Source organism: Meriones unguiculatus, chromosome 16 (genome assembly GCF_030254825.1).
Source record: "Meriones unguiculatus strain TT.TT164.6M chromosome 16, Bangor_MerUng_6.1, whole genome shotgun sequence".
In the NCBI taxonomy this organism is placed as follows: domain Eukaryota; kingdom Metazoa; phylum Chordata; class Mammalia; order Rodentia; family Muridae; genus Meriones; species Meriones unguiculatus.
In genome coordinates this window covers 30000612-30021117 of record NC_083363.1, presented here as the reverse complement: position 1 = coordinate 30021117, position 20506 = coordinate 30000612, and the positions used below count along the sequence as shown (strand labels likewise).

At 51.9% G+C, this 20506-nt stretch overlaps 2 protein-coding genes across 2 annotated transcripts; both read left to right on the top strand.

The window, feature by feature from the left end:
• The first annotated feature begins 2430 nt into the window (after positions 1-2430).
• Cimip3 (ciliary microtubule inner protein 3) lies at positions 2431-3002 on the top strand. The gene is made up of 2 exons (XM_060368948.1): positions 2431-2514; positions 2673-3002. Exons 1-2 carry the CDS (start codon positions 2431-2433, stop codon positions 3000-3002), a joined length of 414 nt encoding a protein of 137 aa, XP_060224931.1.
• A 7527-nt stretch (positions 3003-10529) lies between these two features.
• Positions 10530-18777, top strand: Guca1a (guanylate cyclase activator 1A). The gene is made up of 4 exons (XM_021640007.2): positions 10530-10730; positions 17295-17444; positions 18275-18368; positions 18512-18777. Exons 1-4 carry the CDS (start codon positions 10530-10532, stop codon positions 18673-18675), a joined length of 609 nt encoding a protein of 202 aa, XP_021495682.1. The 3' UTR covers positions 18676-18777.
• Positions 18778-20506: the final 1729 nt, after the last annotated feature.

The window sequence follows — 20506 nt, the reverse complement described above, 5'->3', positions numbered from 1 at the left end:
CCGGGGCTTTGAACTCTTTGTGTAGCCGAGGATGACTTGAAGGTCTCAGCTCATCTTCCTGCCTCCATCTCCCAAGTGCTGAGACCTCCAGTGCGCCCTCCCCAGTGCCAGCTTCACAACTTTCTTTTGATTGTGGCTGAGTATTGATTTTTATCATGTTGCACTGCGCGCATTCACGCGTGTGCGCCCTCACATGTTTGTGTGTGGGCTTGCATACGTGTATGTACAGGCGGTTATGGAAGCCAGAAGAGGGCATCACTGAATCCTTTGGATGGTTGTGAGCTGCTGGGGCCTGAACTGGGGTCCTCTAGAAGAGAGCAACAGATGCTCTTAAACGCTGAGCCATCTTTCCAGGCCTAGTTTACAACTTTTTTAAATTGTGTGCACTTACTTTAGTCCATCCTGGAAATGTGAGCAGATCCAAGTCTAGCTGTTCAGCACACGACAGGAGAGTTAAGCCATGAGGCAAGGTGTTGAGGGAAGGCAGGTGATTTTATTCAAGTAGGTAGCACAAGTAGACAGCAGACTCATGTCCACAGAGCCTGATGAATCATGGGAGACGGATTTGGGGGGGTGGTTTATGTAAGCAGCTGGGGAGTATTACCACAGTGAGAAATAGATGGGCACCTTCACAGGACAAGCTGGCCAGTCCTCATGCCTAGTCCTGTATGGGGTGTTGGCCTTCCTGCTCAGATGGAAAGGTGTCCTGGGACTCAGAAGCCCAGGAACTGCGCAGCCCTGAGAGGGATGAGCTCAGGGGAGGCTGTCTATGCTCCCAGGAGAGGACATCAGAGAACTGAGCAGACACAGCCTTCATATAGGATTTCTTAGGGAGAGGAGCTTTTCAGGGAGGAGATTGCCAGGGTGAGGATTGGTGGGATTTCAAGTCCTGGGCTTGGGGGAGCTCAGTGATTGGTGAATTTCCCTGCTCAGGGATTGGTGGGTTTTCCTACTTCAGGAAATGGTAGTTTACCCAGAGAGCCTCTCCCTGGACAAACTTAAAAACATCAAAGAATATATCCTTCCTGTAATGATTATGGAAGGCAGGGCTAAGGGAGGAAATGGGGTCTGCCGAAGATCTGGGGTGGCACTCTGCTTTAAGCATGGCGCACAGATGGGGGCTATAGCAGGAGTGGGATAGCACTCCATCAAGGGGAAGACTGTTGAGAGTTGCTTGCCCAGAGAAGATAGGAAAAACTTAAAAAATGAGGAATGGGAGCCTCGTATGGTCATGTGTTGCCTGGGAAGATGGTTTGTCAATCAGATGCAAAGAGTTCTATTTGACCCGAGCCATGACCTTCTGTAGGAGGACCTAACTCCATCATCAGGGCTTCATTTTAGAGCTCTTAAGCTTAACAGAGAGAAAATTATTGGTAGAGAAATAAGGATCAGGAATTCAAGGCCACCCCAATGAGCTTAGGGCCATCTTGGGCTATATAAGAACTCCTCTCAAAGCAAAAAACCACAAACCCCACATAAAAATAAATGGACACCTGGTCCCTGGGAGATGGTACAGTATTTCGAGGAACATGCAGGTCCATGTTCGAGACCAGAGACAGCAGGGTGGTAAAATGATGGGAGGTTAGTGTGAAGAGCATGGCGATGGGAGAATCCTGGAAGTGTGCAGACCCCTATCAACCAAGAGCAGAGGTCAAGGGGAGGTGGGCAGAGACAGAGAGGACACAGCCTTGGTAACAATGGGAGGTTCTAGAACAGAATCACATCAGCAGCTGCCCTGTCCTAGAATTCAGTTGAGGTGAACTTCACTACATTTACCAAGCACTCTCTAAATGCTTTGGTTTGGGGCCTGGAGAGATGGCTCAGAGGTTAAGAGCACTGGCTGTTCTTCCAGAGGTCCCAAGTTCAATTCCCGGCAACCACATGGTTGGTGGCTCACAACCATCTATAATGAGTTCTGGTGTGCAGGTGTACATGCAGGCAGAACACTGTATACATAATAAATAAATCTTTATAAAAAATGCTTTGGTTTGGATCAAATAAAACAGGATTTAGGGGCCTTCCTAAAGACAGTAAACAAGAGAACCTCTACTGGCCTGCATTGATGGAATTCTCCAATGATTTGGAGACGGCCAGAACAAAGGCTAAACAGAACAAAGGGGCTGGAATCAGAAGCATGATGGGTTGACCAAAGTGGCAGAACCACAGAGGAGTGGGTGGAGGGATGAGGAGGCTAGAGAACTGGTACCACATCCTTATTAGACGTCTTGCATGCTAGTCTAGAAGCTTTGGGATTTATTTTCCAGGGAGTAGACACCAAAGATGCTCTGAAGAGAGCAGGCGGAACAGGTAGCAGTTGATAAAGAGAGTGAATTCTGGCATGAAGAGACATGGCAAGAGGTTGAAGGGAGTGGCTCTGAAGGACGCTGAGGTCTGAGTGTCAGGAGCTGGAGGGAGCACCGCTCCAGAGCCATGGGGAGGAGCGCTGACCTGCTGCAGGAGAGGAAGAATGGCACTGAAGCCGGCACCAGGTTCCCCCATCTTCTGGGCTGGCAGGTGCCTCTGATAATTAGGCAGAAGTCTGCAGGAACAGGGCCAGCTGGATGGGCTTGCAGGCTTTCCCCTTCTCTGGAAGCCCTGGCATCTTGGCAAGCAGAGCTGTGTTCCGGGGTGGCTCCGGGGGACTCTGCCAACTCTCTCTTTTCTTTTCTTAGGACTCGAAGCAATCCTCAGTCCCCGGGCATGAGAAAAAGATTCCATCAGGCAAAGAGGTGAAGGTGCCACCGCCACCATTGTCCCAGAAGTGGAAACGGGACTATGAGCAATCTCTGATGGCAGCTTATGTTCCAGTAATGGTGGGCCCTCGGGGGCAGAGCCTGGACAATATCAGGTTCAAATTCTACACCCCCTGCTATGCCAACTCTCTGAATCCCTTCTACACCTTTCAGAAGCCCACCTGTGGCTACCTGTATCGCAGGGAAACTGACAACACCCGCAAAAGGTTCAAAGTTCCTCCGGCAAACATGATCATGTGGCGAACCTAGGTCGATTTTCAAGTCCCCACCCTGCACCTTCACCCAGTGGCCCCGGGTTCGAGAGGGAAGGGCCATCCATTCCTGGAGGAGCAGTGTTTACCTGGGTTAGCCGTGACGCCAGAGGGAGACCCCTTCTCAACAGCAATAAAGTTTGTCCTTCCTTTTCCTGGAATCTAAATGGATAAGGTTGCTGCATATCCAGTGTATTCCAGAAACTCTGGAAGGATTTGCTTTTAGTCCCTCTGTCCCCAAGAATATGCTTCTCTAAGGCCCAAGTGTCAGTCAGTGCTGGGCGCGGTGTTCCAATCACGGGTCAGCCTTGAAAATGCCTCCAAAAGCTAAAAAAGCCGGCTATGTATGGATCCACTAAAAAAGCTGGTTATGTATGGATCCTAGTCTATCATGAGCTTGTCTTACCCCAGACTGTAACAACCACGGGAGAATGGAGATAGATGCGGGAAATGAACAAGCTTTTTTCTTTCTTTTTCAGAGCTGGGGACCAACCCTTAGGGCCTTGTGATTGCTAGGCCAGCGCTCTGCCACTGAGCTAAATCCCCAGCCCCGAAAACAAGTTTCTAGTAACCATTCCTGTAAAAAACAAACAAACTTTTGTTTTGTTTTGACGGAATTTCACAAAGTTCCTTCCGGTCTCAAACTTGCTAGGTAACTGACAATGACCTTGAACTTCTGATCCTCCTGCCTAACCTCCCAAGGAATGGGATCACCGGCATGCACCAAGACTCCTGGCTTATTCAGGGGTTCATTCATCCTAAAGGCGCCCTCTACCAATTAAGCTACATTCCTGTTTCTGGCTTTTTGTTGTTGTTGTTTATTTTTGCTTTTGTTTCTGTATTTTGAGACAGGGTCTCTCTCTATGTAGCCCTGACTACCCTGGAACTCTCTAGATAGACCAGGCCAGCCTGGAACTCACAGATCTGTAGGCCTCTGCCTCCTGAGTGCAGGGAAGAAAGGTGTGTACCACCATGCCAGGTTCATTGTTTCTGGTTTTTTGAGAGTTTTGCTGTATAGAGCTGGCTGGCCTTAACCTCACTGTGTAGCTTAGTTGACCTTGAACTCACAATCTTCTTGACTCTGTCTCTAGAGACAGGTATACCACCATCCCAGGCTTCTGACTCGTGGCTTTTGCTGGGGTTGAAGCCCTCATTTTTATTCTCTCTTATGGTCCAGAACAGTTAACTGTAAGACTTACAAGTTTTTGGTTCTTTTTTGAGAAAGGGTTTCCCTGTGTAGCCTTGGCTGTCCTGGGACTGACCCTGTAGACCAGGCTGGCCTCAGACTCACAGAGATCCACCTGCCTCTGCCTCCCCAGTGCTGGGGTTAAAGGTGAGCCCCACGGCCACCCCGCTGAGACTTGCAAGTCTTATGGGTCATGAGAAGAGGGGAGGGAAGGCAGAGACCACTAGGCCCACAGATGGCCTGGGAGATGTTCGTGCTGGCCTTCCAGCCCTAACTGTGTTGCTGTCTTCTCAATTCTGTGATTTCAGTGCCTACGGAATTAGCCACCACGAGATTATTTATGCCACGGAAAAACACCTGGGTGCACCCGGCTGCGCTTATTTACGGTTACGACTCTGTCGTGAATTCTAGTAGCGGCGCATTGAGCGGAGCATGGCTGCTGTACACAGAGCTTGAGGCTGGACTGAGGAGGGGCAGGGTATGGTGAGGGAGAGAAGAAAGAAAGGACCCTAGAGAGAGGAGGGGGAAAGGCCCAGCAGGAGGGCTGCCTGCCCTGGCTGAAACAAAGCCTACTGCAACCTTTCTGCCCGCTAGTCAGTCTAGGGACCGGTGCGGGAAGGAGTGGGGTGTTCATTTATCAGGACTTGGTCTACAAACTTGTCCTTTGCCCCTATCTCAGAGGGTCCTCCCCTCTGCCCCAGACTGTGCCTGTAGGCTGGGGCATCTCTGTGCTTGTAAGTCTCGCAGATTCTCATCCTTCATCCCCGACTTGCCTCCAGGGGGGTTCTGGCACATTTCCTTTTTGAGCCCTAGCTCTCTGAGGCAGGATTAGATTTGTGTTTGTACTCATCTTCTTTCCTTCACTGAGGACATGGAGGTGTCAGTGTTCTCCACTCTAATAAATCACCAGTTTTTCCTTTCTCAGCATCTCCCAACTTTCTGGCTGCCCTGTTTGTTTGAGGTGGGGGTCCCATCTTGTAACCCCAGGCAGGCCTGGATCTTGCTGTGGCCCATACTGTATTGGAACTTGCCATCCTCCTGCCTCAGCTTCTCCTGAGTGCTGGGATTACAGGCATACACTGCTATGCTCATCTCTTCTGCCGTCTGCCTTACTCTCTTGGGACTTGTATTTTAAAAAAATTAATTTGTTGCTGTTTTGGTGGCATTTGGAGAATCATCAAAGATAAGTGCTGTGTTCAGTCTGTGTATAATCAGGGGTCTTAATTATTTATTTAAAAAAATCTTCTCACAACATTGGGAACTGGGTCTTCGAGAGGCAGAGAAACTGCCAGCAGCGGCATCTGTGCCTTCCCAAACCTGACTTGCACATGGCAGGGCTCTCACTTTATCTCCCTGAGCCAGAGCCTCTGCGCCCCCTGGAGCATCATTTTGGCAGTGCAGCCTCCAGGACCCACTTTAAGAAAGCCGTCCGCATCGCCCAAAGTTCGGCTGTTGAGTCTCGGGATCTGCTCTGAGGCACTGCTGGGTAGAGCCTCTCAGAGGACAGCTATTGTCAGGCTCCTGTCTGCGGGCTTAGCAGAGCATGGTTCATAGTGTCAGGGGTTGGCACTCTCCAATAGGGTGGGCCAGGCATCGGTTGGACATTCCCTCAATCTCTGCTCTATCTTTATCCCTGCACATTTCCTAGGCAGGGTAAACTTTGGGTCAAAGTTTTTGTGTGTGGGTTGGTGTTCTTTGCCCTATACTAAAAGACTAGTCTAGTTAGAGGATGTCAGAGGCTGAGACTCAAAGCCAAACATTGGTCCATGTGTAGGGAGTCTTGGGGAATAGGGGGAAGAAAGAGAAAAGGACCTGGAAGTGACAGGAGCTCCACAAGAAAAACAGCAGAGCCAGCTAAGCAGGGCCCAGATGGGTTTGCCGAGACTGAAGCATCAACCAAGGATCATGCATGGACTGGCCCTAGACCCCCTACACAGATGTAGCAGATGGGCAGCTTAGGCCTCATGTGGGTCCTCTAGTAAGGGAAGTGGGGACTGCATTGGACACAGACTCACTTGCCAGCTTTTAGATCACTTCCTTCTGGCAGCACATTCAGTCGAGATGCAGCCTGATGAGCTGGGGTGGATGAGAAAGGGAGCTCCAGAAAGGGGAGGGGGAGAAGGGAGGAAGAGAGGGTGGGACTGGGAGGGGAGAGGGGAAGAGACTACAAGGATGTAAAGTGAGTAAAATTAGTAAATGGGAGGGGGGAGGCCGGGGCGGGGGGGGGGGGCAAGCTACCTAAGGTCCCAGCGGGATGGGGTGCGTTAATCCCAGGATTAACAGTTTGCTCAGGGCTCTGTTGTGTCAGTTAGGAGTCTACACATGAGGCAGATGCAGGAGATTCACAACCCGGGCACTTCATCTCAGAAAGTAAAGGGACACCGGGGAGGTGGTTCCGTGGCCGCCTAGCACATGTGAGACCCCCAGCTTCAATTCCCAGCTAAACAAATCGAAACGTTTCTCTCAAAAACAAACAAACAAACAAACAAACAAACAAACCCATTAATCAAGGTGGCTGGAGAGATGGCTCAGCAGAGCACTGACTGCTCTTCCAGAGGACCTCATCTGGTTCCCAGCCACCCGCACAGCATCTCACAACAGTTGAACTTCAGTCCTAGAGGATCTCACACCCGCTGCTGGCCTCTGGCACACACACACACAGCGCACAGACGTGCATGCAGGCAAAACACCCACACACATTAAAAAAAAAAAAAATCACTGAGGAGCGTTGAATGAGAACAGGGAAATGGGCAGGGTTGTAGTGATGCTTCCGGTGAGCAGCCGAGGGGCACATTCATCACACCTGCTGAGGGAAGGGAGGAACTGTTGCCACAGGATCTCAGGAATTGGGGCTGGACCCAGGAGAGAGTCCATTTCTCCACACCGTGACCCCGCAGCATCAAGGAGTGAGGGCAGTGATGCCCAGCCCATCGCTCCCGCCCCTTCACAGCTGAGGGTCGGAGGACAGCAGAGAGCCAGGTGATGGGTGTGTGTTGTGTGTGTGTCAGTGTCTGGGGATCAGTGCCCGAGGCTTAGGGCTACACAGCGTGAAGGGGAGTAGCTAGCCTGGGAGCACACAGACTGGAAGGCACAGAGGTGACTGACGGATGGCTGCCTTCGACAAGGCGCTACGCGCAGCCTGGCCACACAGCTGCAGCTCCAGAAGGGACAGAGGGCTGTGTCTCTATTGTTGTCCGATGGCAACACTTGCCAGGGCGCCTAAAGAAGCCCTGGTGATGTCCACCTCCCCGTGTCCTGTCTTCGTACAGCCTTCTCCCCTGCGAGGTTGGTGAGGCCCGCAACTTCATTCCACAGAGTCCATAGAATGTGACAGAGGTGATGGCACTTCACGGGCTTTTTCTTCTTTTTAATGACTTATTTAATTTTATGTGCATTAGTGTGAAGGTGTGAGATCCCTTGGAACTGGTGTTACAGAGAGTTCTGAGCTGCCAAGTGGGTGCTGGGAGCTGAACCCGGGTCCTTTGGAGGAGCAGACAGGGCTCTTAACCACTGAGCCGTCTCTCCAGCCCCAGTGTCACTGTCCTAGGAGAGGCTACCTTGCATAAGGCCTCCAGTTAGCCAACTGGAGGACACTCCTCAGACAACACCCAGCAAAGAGCTGGAGCCCCGGTCACGCAGCAGCAAGGGAGGGAATCCTGCCCCCAACTCCAAAGAGCCAGAGCCTGCCCTTCAGTTGCACCCCGATGGAAGCACAGCCTACTGACAGCGGCGTGTGAGACCCTGGGCCACAGGCCCAGAGTGACGGTGAGTGTGCGTAGGTTCAAGCTGCTGCATCGTAGTAATTTATTCTGCAGTGCGAAAGTCTCCTACAGCACAAGAAATGCCAGTGGTGCTGAGGGAGAGATGACTTCTGCTGAGATTTGGGGACAGCCCCTCTATGACAAGCCTTTTGAACACAATCAAAGCTGGGGACCCCCGCCTTTGTGTACCTTAAACCCACCCGTGGGGGCTGGAGTGATGGCTCAAAGGTTAAGAGCACTATCTGCTCTTCCAGAGGTCCTGAGTTCAATTCCCAGCACCCACTTGGTGGCTCACAACCATCTACAATGAGATCTGGTACCCTCTTCTGGCCTGCAGGTGCACAGGCAGGCAGAACGTTGTATACATAATAAATCTTTAAAAACAACAACAACAACAACAACAAACCAACACATCCTGTAGGGAGAACAGATATAAAACAGACCTGATTGGTTCTTCATCAAAAGATAATTACCCTTGGTGTTATGTGAATAACACATATTACTTATGGATCACTATCGAGAACAGGTGATTTTTATGTATTTTCAAATGTTTTAATTACATTTTTATCTGTGTGGGTGTGTGGAATGTTTGTGTGGTGTGTGAGTGTATGGTATGTGTGTAGTGTGTGTGTGTATGTGTGTGATATGTGTATGGTGTATGTGTGGTGTGTGTGTTTGTGTCTGTGTGTATGGTGTGTGTGCGTGTGCGTGCAAGGCCGTTAAACCCCAAGGCCCACCCTGGTGACTCTTCTCCCAGCAAGGCTTCCTCTCCTCAAGGACCCAATCTTCCCGAACAGCTGGGGACACAGCCCTCAGGGGACCGTTCACACTGTAATCGGCACAGCAGTGTAGCCTGCAGGCCGATGGACGATTCTGCTCCAGCAGCCTGAGCGGTTTCTCCTGGGTCACCAGCCAGACAGAGGACGCTCCAGCTCAGGCCCTGCCTGGCTTCTCCACACCCGCCACCAAAGCACAGGCCTTCAGCCCCAGGATCTGCCATCCAGTTCTGGGGATGCACCCCGCAGCACTGAGATTTTCACCCAACAACCGTATGGCTCCTGGGTGGTGATGTTTTTACCCATGCTGAGTGCCATTGTTCAAACTCTTTAATTTCTGGTTTCACAGATGCTGTTACAAATTTTTAAGACACTCAAGAGTTTGCTGTAATGGAAGTTTTTTTTTTATTTATTGTATTTATTTTATTTGTAAACTCAGTTAAACATGCTTTTGTTTTAACCCCAAGTGTGGGGTTTTAGTTGGGCTATACTTTGCCCACACCTGTTAATTGTCTTGTGCGTGGCACGGCTTTTGCCAGATGGTAACGGCCTTCTACCTTCAGCATGGAGAGGGGCTGTAGCCCCTGAGAATAGAAATATGAGAGCCGAGAAAGAGAAGGTGTAGCATTCGGTGTTGGCGTGTGGCAGTTTGGAGAGACCTGAGAGACGGACAGTGTGGCATTTTGGAGCAGACAGACAGAGAGAAAGGGTCCGGGGTGCAGCAGCTTGGAGGGGGACTGCCGACCACATCTGCGGTTGGTGGAGATTGGTAGAGAGCCCTAAAAGAACCCCTTGGCCCCAAACAGCTGGCAGAAGTAAAGGGGCCCTCTCTCCCCACTAACCTCCTCTCTCCTACTTAAGGTTGGGGTGGAGGTTGGTGGAAGGGAGGTTGAGCCTAAACACCCCAAATAAAGTAGAGTTTAAAAAAGAGCACTACAGTTCCCCTTTATAAACTGCTTTCAGAGAGTGGGGCGGGGTCTGTCCCACTGTCATCTGTCACATGAATGTGCAGAGGAGTGTGGGTGACATGTGGGCAGCTCTGTCACTGAAAACCTGACCAAGGGTGATGACTCTCACAAAAGCTTTATCCTTCAAGCTTGCTGAGCAACTGTGAGGTCTCCTCTCCCTCAGCACCTGCCTGCTACTTACACATACCCTGGTAGGGGCCTCTTGAGTCTTGTTTCTCGGGGGCTTCACGGTCCTCTCTCCTTCTCTTTGGGAGGGAGTGCTTCAATCCAGAAGAAATAGCGTGAGATTTGAGTGTCTGCCGTCAGGGGCTCTTGAGGACACGTCTCAGAAGCTTCCTAAACTCTGAGCCCACACGTCATCGGACCCCTCAGTGACATCCAAGGATAGTGTGCGTCTGAACAGCTGCACACCACTGCCCAGTAAGGGCCCAGCGTGGCCTCAGTCTGGGAGAGGAACTAGATTTGTTTGACATGTGTGAAGGCAAGAGCCAGAGCACTGTGGGTCCAGTAGGATGAGAAGGGCAAGGAGGTCATAGGATCAGAGCAGCCGCTGGCCAGCTACTCGCTGGATCCTGCTAAGAAAGGATTAGCAGACTGCAAACTGGGTAAGGAGAATCCGCTCACCTTTTAATACCAGCCCTCTGGTGTCCCTAGTTTGGATACCAGTTACGGCCTGCTCAGCTCCCCTTTCCAGTTGTCTGCACCATCCAGCCTACCAGGCTGCCTCTGCTTAGGCCGGTGAGGAGGGAGGTCAGTTTCCCGAAAGCCAAGCTACCCTAGCGCAGCAGGACCTGCCTGTCTACCCAGGGCATCAGTCTCTCGTGAACCCGGACCATGGGCAACGTCATGGAAGGCAAGTCCGTGGAGGAGCTGAGCAGCACCGAATGCCATCAGTGGTATAAGAAGTTCATGACGGAGTGCCCGTCTGGCCAGCTCACCCTCTACGAATTCCGCCAGTTCTTCGGCCTCAAGAACCTGAGCCCCTCAGCCAGCCAGTACGTGGAACAGATGTTCGAGACGTTTGACTTCAACAAGGTGGGCAGAGGCTGGGAAGGAGGAGCGGGAAGGGCGTGATTCTTGGGGGGATACCTCCGGAAGCAGGAGCAGCCTGAGGGTGAGGAAGAGCGAACAAGGAAGGGAAAAAGAAGGGTCCGCCATAACAGTTAGATCAGGTTTTCATGGTTTTTGAGGCTGAATCTCATTGCAGAGCCACGGTTTGTTTCCAGCCCACGGTGATCCTCCTGCCTTGGCTTCCTAGCTGCTAGAAATACGAGTATAATCTACATGCCCCGTGTCAGCTACCAGCGGGCTTGAGGCAGTTGGTTTTCCCGGTGTCCTGTTCGTGTGGAAGGCGAACTTGGAGGTTTGATTCAACAGAAGCTCATTAGGCCCTGAGGATTCAGCAATAACCCAGACCCACAGCACAAAACAATCAGAGGCTGCATGCAAGGGGGTCTCGGTCCACACACTATACACCTCAGTGGCCTCCAAGACAGGTGTGAGTGCGTCCAAGATGGCCACTGAGCAGCCCAAGGTGCTGGTCCTGGGCGGGTGTGATGCTCACGCAGAGACCCCTGGATGCTCTTCGGAAGCTGCCGTTTATCTAGAACAGTCAGGTGTAATGATGGTGAATCCAAACCCCCAGACCTGCTCCCTTCCCCATTGTGTTCTGTCTGCTGATTCCCAGCGGGTCTGGCCCCTCACTTGGGACATGAGGTCTCTCAGTGGTTCGGTCACGTGCCCACTCTGGCAGAGGGAGCCTCTCCCCTCAAAAATACCACTGTGCTGGGGGGGCTTCCATGTAACACCAAGATCTTTGTGTGGTTATTTAAAACTCGATAATACGTGAGTTAAGAGGCTGAATCGGATTATGGGCTAAGGGACCAGCTCAAGGGCAGTGTCCTGGGTCCAAGGGCTTTTCCGGAGGGGAGCTGAGCCACAGAGCCTGAGATAGGGTGGCAAGGTGAAGGAGTCACCAGGATGGATACAGGAAGTATCCACTCCAGTGGGAACCAGTGATCCCTCCTGGCCAGGTTGGGAGGGGCCCCAGCACCTACCTCCAACACCCTGAACACATTCTGTCTCCACCTGCTAAGGAAAGTCCTTCAGGTCAAGACTTGGATGAGGGAGGATTTTTTTTCAAGCCACACACAGTCCAGCTCCCCCACCTTCACATAACCCTTGTGACTCCGTGTGCCATGGCTTCAGTTTCCCTCACGTGTGTTGTCGGGAACTCAGTCCTTTGCTTTTCACTCAATGTAAGGGCCTGGGCATGGTGCTGTAGGCTCCAATCCCAGCACCTGGAAAGTAGAGGCAGGAAGAAGTTCAAGGTCATTCTTGCTTCACAGTTAACAGACTGGAATGCATGAAACCCTCCCCTATGCTCCAGACCCCTAAACCAACAGAAACGTCCGCCAACTTCTTGCCTCCACCCAACCTGGCCCTCTCATGACCCTGTACACCTTCACCTGGGCCTTTGTGGGGCTAGAACCCTGTTCCTCTAGAACCTGCTGGCTTCCACCGTCCTTGTTAGAAATCTCTGCTCAGACCTTCTCACCAACCCACATCCTGGCTTCCCGGCTGACATTTATTGGGTCTGGCCCCATCTCTGCCTTTCCTAGCCATGGCTTTCTACCCAGAACAGTTCTCTCTCTCTTTCTCTCTCTCTCTCTCTCTCTCTCTCTTTTCTTCTTTCTTTCTTTTTTCAAACCAGGGTTTCTCTGTGTAGCCCTGGCTATCCTGGAACTCACTCTGTAGACCAGGCTGGGCTCAAACCTGAAAATCCACTTGTCTTTGCCTCCCAAGTGCTGGGATTAAAGGCGTCCGCCACCAATGCTCTTTCGAAGGACTTGGATTCTATTCCCAGCACCTATATGGTGGCTTACAAACCTCCCCTCGCTGGGAATCCAACTCCCTTTTCTGGTCTCCTCAGGAAACACATGCCTGTGGTACACAGATAGGCATGAAGGCAAACTCGCTGTACATTTATGAAACTTTAAAAATTATTTTTTATTAATTCATATGTTAAAATTCATTCATTCAATTCCTTTGTTTCTGATGCCAGAAAACCCTGACCCCTATGGTCTGACTCTCCATGCTGAGATGTGAGCTTTGTGAGGACGGAAACTTGTCTTCTTTATTGCTGTGGCTAGTGCCTGGAACATAGTAGGTGCTTCTTAAGTAGTAGCTATATGAGTAAGTGAATGTGTGAGAACACTGAGCTTTAAGGCTAATATTCATTAGAATATACATTATATAATAATAATAATATTACATTATAACATTAGATCATGATATATTATACAACATGCATTATAATATCCATTACATTAAAATATTATTGTGGTATATTATACTTTCTAATATACATTAATTTAATTATGAAATTATTTTAATTATGCAATTAAGTAATGAAGAACATAGCCAGGCATGGTAGCTCAGGCTTGTAGTTTCAGTACTTAGGTGGCTGAGGCAGGAGGATCTCCACAAGTTTAAGGCCAGCCTGAGCTGTATAGTGAGATCGTCAGAAGACACACACACACACTCTCTCTTTCTGTCTCTGTCTCGTGTGCACACACACAGAGTCTGTGTAACACCCGATGTGGCCTCCCACAGCGGGTTCGATTACTCCATGGGCCACACTATCTTGACCTTCATGCCGTGGCACCAGCACAGGACTGTTTAACAGCCTGCCCTGGAGATGGGACACAGCCCCGGCCACTTTCAAACAGAGCTGTTCAAACGACAGCCTGAGGACAGGGTGTCAGTAGCCTAGGCTAGCCTTAGAGTCATTCCAGTGGCTGAGGATGACTTTGACCCTTTGAGCCCCCTTCCTCTGTGCACCACCACACCTGGCTTGTGCTCTGGCTTTTACCTCAGCGAGCGTCCTACCAAACAAGCTACTCCTTCAGCCCTTCTTCTGAGAGCAGCAGACTCTCACTATACAATTCAAGGCTGGCCTTGAATTGTCTTATCCTCTTGTCTCTGTCTCTTTCCTGCTGGAGTTACAAGTGCGTGCCACCATGCCTCACTATCCAAGAACCTATACTGTAACCATTTATCTAGGAAGTGTAGAGCTGGGCTATAGATGCCGGCCTAGTCTGCTCCAGGCCGAGTGCGGTGGACATAGCTCAGTTAGTTGGTAAAGCGTGTGCATAGCACGCTTGGGATTCAGTTCACCACATGGACTGGCTGCGAGGGCACACACCTGTGATCTTTACAACCAAGAGGCAGAAGCAGGAGAATTAGAAATTCCAAGTTATCCCGGCAACATAGGGAGTTCAAGACCAGCCAAGCTTAGAGGCTGTCCTTTAAAAAGGCTTGGGTTCTATCCCAAGGGCTATCAAAAAATTTGTCTTGGCTACGCTGAAATCACAGTGGCTGGCTGCTGCTTGACTGCAGTCTGACTCCTTTAAGGGAATTAGTCATTCCGGTGAGGAGATGGCTAGGGACCAGGGCGCTATGCCAGATCCACAGAAGCAGGGCAACCAAACCAGGCAGCCAAAGAAGCCTGGCCCTGCTCTCCTGCTTGTCTCTCCAGGGCATGTCTGTGTAGGGTCATTATGCCACACACAGATCCGTGTTGCCCTTCCAGCCTGTGTCTAAGCGCCGGTGTAGAATTTACAAGACCCAGTTTCCAGGCAAGGATTTGTCATTCAATTATTTGTGTGGCTTCATCAGCTTGAATGGGGACAGAAATGGACAACTCTTGGGAGTGACTGTAAGATAAAATGAGCAAAGCAAAATTCTCAGCACAGGAAGTTCGTGGAATAAAAAGATCAAGGGCCTTTAATCCCAGTGCTCGAGGAGGCAGAGGCAGGCAGATCTCTGTGAGTTCGAGGCCAGCCTGGTCGACAAGCAAGTCCAGGACAGCCAAGGCTATACAGAGAAACCCTCCAACTCAGAATCTTCCCGCCCTGGCTCCTGGGCAAGCAAACAAATAAGGCTGAAGGCTAGGGAGATAGCTCAGCCAGTACAGTGCTTGCCAGGCAAGTGTGAGGATCTAAATTTGATCCCCAGCACCCATGAAAAAAGCTGGGTGCACAACTGTAGCATTAGCCCTGGGAGTCAGAGGTAGGTAGCTCCCTGGTGGTCACTAGCAAGTTTAGTTGAGTCAGTGAGTTCCAGGCTCTGTGAGAGACTGTGTCCCAACAATAATAGGGAGAGCAATAGAGGAAGACACCCAACTTCAACCTCTGGCCTCCAAAAGTACAGGCATGAAAACACACACACACACACACACACACACACACACACACCACCTGTGCTATTACTGATAGGAATCTGTTTCACGTCTCATGCATTTAAATTGTTTTTTGAGATGTGTGTCTGTGGTCCGGTACTCACTATGTAACAGTCCGACTTGAAACTCGAAACAATCCTCCCGCCTCAGCTTCGTAAGTTATTTTCCATGCCACAATACTGAAATTTCATACTGCCTTTCCCATCTCAGATGAGAAACTGAGGACACAGTGAGGCTCTGTGGCTTGCCCAAGGTCAAGCCTTTCCCAAGGGGCGGCTTTGCTCTTTTGGCTTTTTCATCGTTTCTTTGTCGTCAGTAAAAAATTACAACAGTAATATAACTCCTTGTAAAAATGTCCAGCAACACGGGAAGACAAAAAGTAAAAGTCAAGGTAGTAAGGCTCAGGGACACACACTCTTCCTCCAGCATCCGGGAGGCAGGGCGGGAAGGTCCTGAGGTGGAGGCCAGCCTGCGCTACATCACAAGACCCTGCTTATTTATCACTGTGTAGCAAACAGTTTTCTCACTTCTCCAAGCATGGTCGCTCCATCCTGAGGACCATCCTGGGAGGCTCGTTGAGCGAAGATGGAAGGGTGGAAGGAGCTAAGCTGAGTGTGACTTCAACACAAGTCAGTGCCACCCAGATGTTCACTGTGGGCCTGATCCTTGCTGTGTTGCTCAGGGTGGTCAAGGCCTTGCTTTAGGCCAAGGGCTGAACAGGCCAGGGGATCTCAGTGGCCATCCTGCCCCGGCTGGGCCACATCCTTGCCAGCTCCGCTTGCCTGCATCCAGTGACAGAGAGTCATTGGATGGCTCAGATGGCCCTCCCTCAGGCAGCCCTGCTTGCCACAGGCTTCTTCATCTCCAGCTCAGAGCTGCCAGCTTGAACCTTCCAGAGTCCTGGTTGTAAATGGAGGAGCAGGGACTGATGTTCTCGCCCTTCCTTGAAATGCGTAGCTTTCTGACATGCTGGGGTTGGGCAGCAGGGGCCCCGAGGACTGTCCTACAAACAGGTCTTATGCTTCTTGAGCTGGGGACCTAGCTGAGCGGGAGGATGCTTGCCTGATGATGTACTTCCTGTGACCTATGGAGGCCTCATGCTCCTCCGTGATCGACCCCTTCAAGACTCAGTGGAGTCATCACCTCTCTCAAAGGGCCGTTTAAACTCCTCCTGTCCTGCCCAGTAGAGTAGGTGATTCTCTAATGTCCTGTCCAGGTGTTGACTGCATTGTGGTGGCATAGCCATCTCTCCCATCCCCTTCACCACGGTGCCTTTGTACCATGAGGAGAAATCCCGGAGTGGAGGCTCAGCGGCTGAGCGCTTGCCCTTCTTCTAGAGGACCAGAGTTTGGTTCCCAGCACCCACACCAGGCTGCTCACAACTGACTTTTAAGTTCCAGGGGAGGCGGCTCTCTCCTCCGGCCTTCAAGAGCATATGTACATATGGCAAACACTCACACAGACACCTAAACAAAAAAAAAAAAAAAAAAAAAAAACAAAAAAAAAAAATTTTTTTTTTTTTTTAAGAAAGCAAACAGCAGAGCTGGGTATAGTGGCATATACCTTTGATACTAGCACATGGGAAGCAGAGGAAGGTGGATCTCTGAGTTTGAGGCCAGCTCGGTCTACAGAATGAGTTCCAGGCTACACAGAGAAACCCTGTCCTGAAACGAAACAAGTTTGCTATGCACTGGCTTGTGCCGGATGCTCAAGCTGCAGGGAGTTGCTTCATCAGAAGCAATCCGGACAGTCGGAACCGCTGCCATTAATCCGGATCAGGAAGTTTGGTAGCTGTAGAGGGGACTTGCTAAGTCTTTCGTCCTGCTTCCTAAAACTTTGGGCTGAGGAGGCTGGAGTCAAACCCGCACCGCCAGCACCGCGCCTCCGTCAGACCATCGCAACTGTCCCGCAAGCTTCGAGTTCTTACGGTCTTTCTCAGCATACAGCAGGGCTCAGCGGAGCTTGAAGCCAAGAGGAAAGAGCCTTTATGTGGGCCTCCTGCCCCTACCTGCCAGGCCGCAACGCAAAAGCTCCCAGCATGCCTGGTGCTCTTCCTTCTCCCACCTGCTCAGGCTACGGGAAGGGTCCCAGCAGGGGTGGTTCTAACAGGCTTGATTGACAGCCTCTGAGGAAGAAGCGAGGCGGGCAATGTTGAAGTGTTCAGAAAGACAGATGTTCGTGGTACAAGGGAGCTGGGCGCCGCGGCCCCTGCTGCCTTCTGCTCAGCGTCTGAGGGCTTTCAGCAGCAGGAGTCCGGTGGGAGGGGGCGGGGCTCTGGCTGGAGCAGGCGGGGCTCTGAGTGGGGTGGGCGGAGTCCCGGTGCGCTCACCCCGCCTCTCCCTTCTCCCCTCACCCAGGATGGCTACATTGACTTCATGGAGTACGTGGCAGCCCTCAGCCTGGTCCTCAAGGGCAAGGTGGAACAGAAGCTGCGCTGGTATTTCAAGCTTTACGACGTGGACGGCAACGGGTGCATAGACAGGGACGAACTGCTCACCATCATCCGGGTAACTCCAGGTGCAGAGGGCTGGGCCAGCGGTGCGTGGAGGGGTGGCCAAGGGTGGGTTCCCCGGGCTGAGAGCCGCAGGATAGAAACTGCAGCCCAGCACAGGGATAGGATTTCGGGCCCAGGGATTGGGCTCTCACCAACAGCATGATCTTGGCCGTGTCACCATCGCTTGGGCCTCAGTGTCCTCATGGGTACTAAGGCGTTGCTAAAGCTCCACTCTGTGTGTGTGTGTGTGGGGGGCGTATGTGTGAGGCCTAGGAGGACGTCAGGTGTCTTGCTCTGTTGTTCTGTCTTATTGAGACAGGCTATCTCACTGAAGCCGGAGCTAGCCTGGTGGCCAGGGAGCCCCAGCAGCCCGCCAGCTCTCCCCCACTCCCCCGCCACCCTCCTGCACGAGCAGCACAGGGCTGCACGAGGCTTTTTACCTGCCCAGCAAGCGCTTTTACTGCCATCTCCTCCTCGGCACCTGTTATTTGAGAAGGGGGTCTCACTATGTAGACCAGGCGGGCCTGGAACTCAGAGACCTGCCGGTCTATGCCTCTGCCTCCCAAGTGGGGCAATTAAAGGCACGTGTTACCACCAGCCCCTCCCCCCCCCCCCCCCCCCGCACCCTTTCTTTCAACCACAAGATCTCACTTTGTAGCTTAGGCTGGCTCACAACCACTTGACCCATCCTGACCTCCAATGTGAGGCAGTCCTGCCTCGGCGTCCCAAGTGCCTGTGGCCCTGGTACCGTGAACTCCCGCTCTCGGGGTGTGACGAACTTGCTCTGTTCCCACTCCCACCACTGAGATGGGTCTCCTCACTCCTGCCTGTCCGTCCTCCCAGGCCATCCGAACCATTAACCCCTGGAGCGACTCATCCATGAGCGCCGAGGAATTCACAGATACCGTGTTTGCCAAGATCGACATCAACGGAGATGGTGAGGGGTCCGAGAGGGGGCTCCCCGGGGGAGGGTTCTGCATTCCTGATCATTGCCCCTCCCCGCCCCCTCTTCCAAGCTTCCTGCCCCGAGCCCAGGACTCCTGAGACCTCCTCCCGCGAATCCCTTTCTCTCCGTTCCAGGGGAACTGTCCCTGGAGGAGTTCATGGAAGGTGTCCAGAAGGATCAGATGCTCTTGGACACGCTGACCCGAAGCCTGGACTTGACCCGCATCGTGCGCCAACTCCAGAACGGCGAACAGGACGAGGCAGGCGCCGGCGACGGGGCAGCCGAGGCTGCGGGCTGAGCCTCGCCCTGTGGCCTCTGCATGGCGAGGGCTGGCCCTGTGCGGTGCCAGGGGTGTGGTGGTTCTCTCCTTTGTCTTAACACTACCTAGAACCTCCTGAACTCGGTCTCAGCTTGTTTCTTTGGGTGCGTAGTGAGGGCGGAGGGGCAGTAGCGGGAGTTGGGAACCCAGCATGGAGAAAGATGGTCCCTTCTCCTAACCCGTGCGGAGGGATTCAGAGGATCTTGGTGCTTCCTGCTGGTATCCCTCCGCCCTCTCCTGCCCTTCGGGTCTTTTTCCCCAGCTTCCCTGCTGTACTTCCCCAGGGCCCCTCCTGTGGATGGGGAAACTGGGAGAGAACCCTTGGGTTTCTGATGGAATCCTGGCATCTGCTGCTCCCACAGCCTCAGGAAGTCACACCCTGCCCTGCCCCTGGAGCCTGTCCGTGTCGCTTCAGTTGAAGGGCAAACATTTATTGAGCACCTATTATGTGTTATCGCTAGATGAGGCATCCTCCAGCCTGCCTCACGCACCTCCGTGATTTGGGGGAAAAATATTTTTCCTACCTGGGATACTGTTCATATTTAACATAGACCGTTTTCATCTAAGTGATTTCTAAAGGGAACTATAGCAACATCTTACACAAAAGCCCAAAGGGCTGAGAGACGGCTCAGCAGTAAGAGCACTGGCTGCTCTAGCAGAGGACCTAGGTTTGATTTCCAGCACCCAATGGTAGCTCACAAACATCTGTAACCCCAGTGCCAGGGGACCGGGTGCCCTCTTCTGGCTTCTGTTGACGGTGCACACAAATGGTGCACAGACATATAAGCAAAACACCCATACCCATAAAATAAAAATAAAACAAAAAAACACCTCAAGGTCAAGCTGGTGCACACCTGTGATCCCAGAACCCAGGGAGCTGAGGCAGGAGGATTGCCATGGGTTTCAAGCTAACTTGGGTTTCCGAAAATGTCTCAGTTGCCCCACAGAACAAAAGCGAGCAACCTCTCCTCCAGGAGCAAAAACTACAATAAAAACCTGGGCATTTGGGCTCATATTTATAATCTTAGGGCTTTGGAGCTTGAGATGGGAGTTCTGGCTAGCCTGGGCTACACGGTAAGCTCCAGGCTAGCCTGAGCTACAGTGTGAAGCCTTCCTCAAACAAGCAAACAAACTTCTCCTCCAGGCCAATAAGTTAGTTCACTTTATTTTAACATAAAAATAGATCTATTCGAGGTAAAAATCAACGATCCACCAGGCTCTACAGGGAATCGCTCTCTAACCGTGACCTGGGTACCATCTCCTGTCCTCTGAGGTGTCATCCCAGCTGCACGGATGGAAAGGGACAGAGAGGGCTAGCCAGAGAGGTTCCCTGGTAACCTAGCTTCTACACTGGGGTGCACGAAAGACGTTTATGAGATAATATGGAAACTGCAGGAGGTTAGGCGGTCTAGCCTGGGACCCAAATCCACAGGTGCCTGGTTCTCCCCAGAGATGAAGAGAGGATGACTCCATTCTTAAGGAGGCCTGTGGGCCTATGGCTGGAAATAGTGGCGGGTTCACACCAGAGATGGGTGAGCAACATGAGCAGGCTGAAGGGTCCCCTGTAAGCTCCTCCGGCCTCCAAGGGCGGGAGAGCGCAGAGTTTCTTGTCTGCTGTGGCCTTCCCTTTTGTCACGCTTGGTGAGGACACCCTGGGGAGGAGGAGGGTATGTGGGGCTGTGTCACTGTGACCCTTTCCCAGCCCTTGCTTTCTTCTCAGACTGCTTCCTACCAGCCTTGGCTTTCCACCCCACCCCCCCAGCCGCCCCATTTCCACTGAGAACACCTAAAGACTAGAGGGAGCCCCGCA

Bases quoted from the DNA above. Each gene is read 5' to 3' on its own strand.
- Cimip3 (XM_060368948.1), top strand. From the start codon at position 2,431: ATGGGGAGGAGCGCTGACCTGCTGCAGGAGAGGAAGAATGGCACTGAA. The intron at 2,515-2,672 runs GTGCCTCTGATA...TTCTTTTCTTAG, and splicing joins CCCATCTTCTGGGCTGGCAG to GACTCGAAGCAATCCTCAGT.
- Guca1a (XM_021640007.2), top strand. From the start codon at position 10,530: ATGGGCAACGTCATGGAAGGCAAGTCCGTGGAGGAGCTGAGCAGCACC. The intron at 17,445-18,274 runs GTAACTCCAGGT...CCGTCCTCCCAG, and splicing joins AACTGCTCACCATCATCCGG to GCCATCCGAACCATTAACCC. The intron at 18,369-18,511 runs GTGAGGGGTCCG...TCTCCGTTCCAG, and splicing joins GATCGACATCAACGGAGATG to GGGAACTGTCCCTGGAGGAG.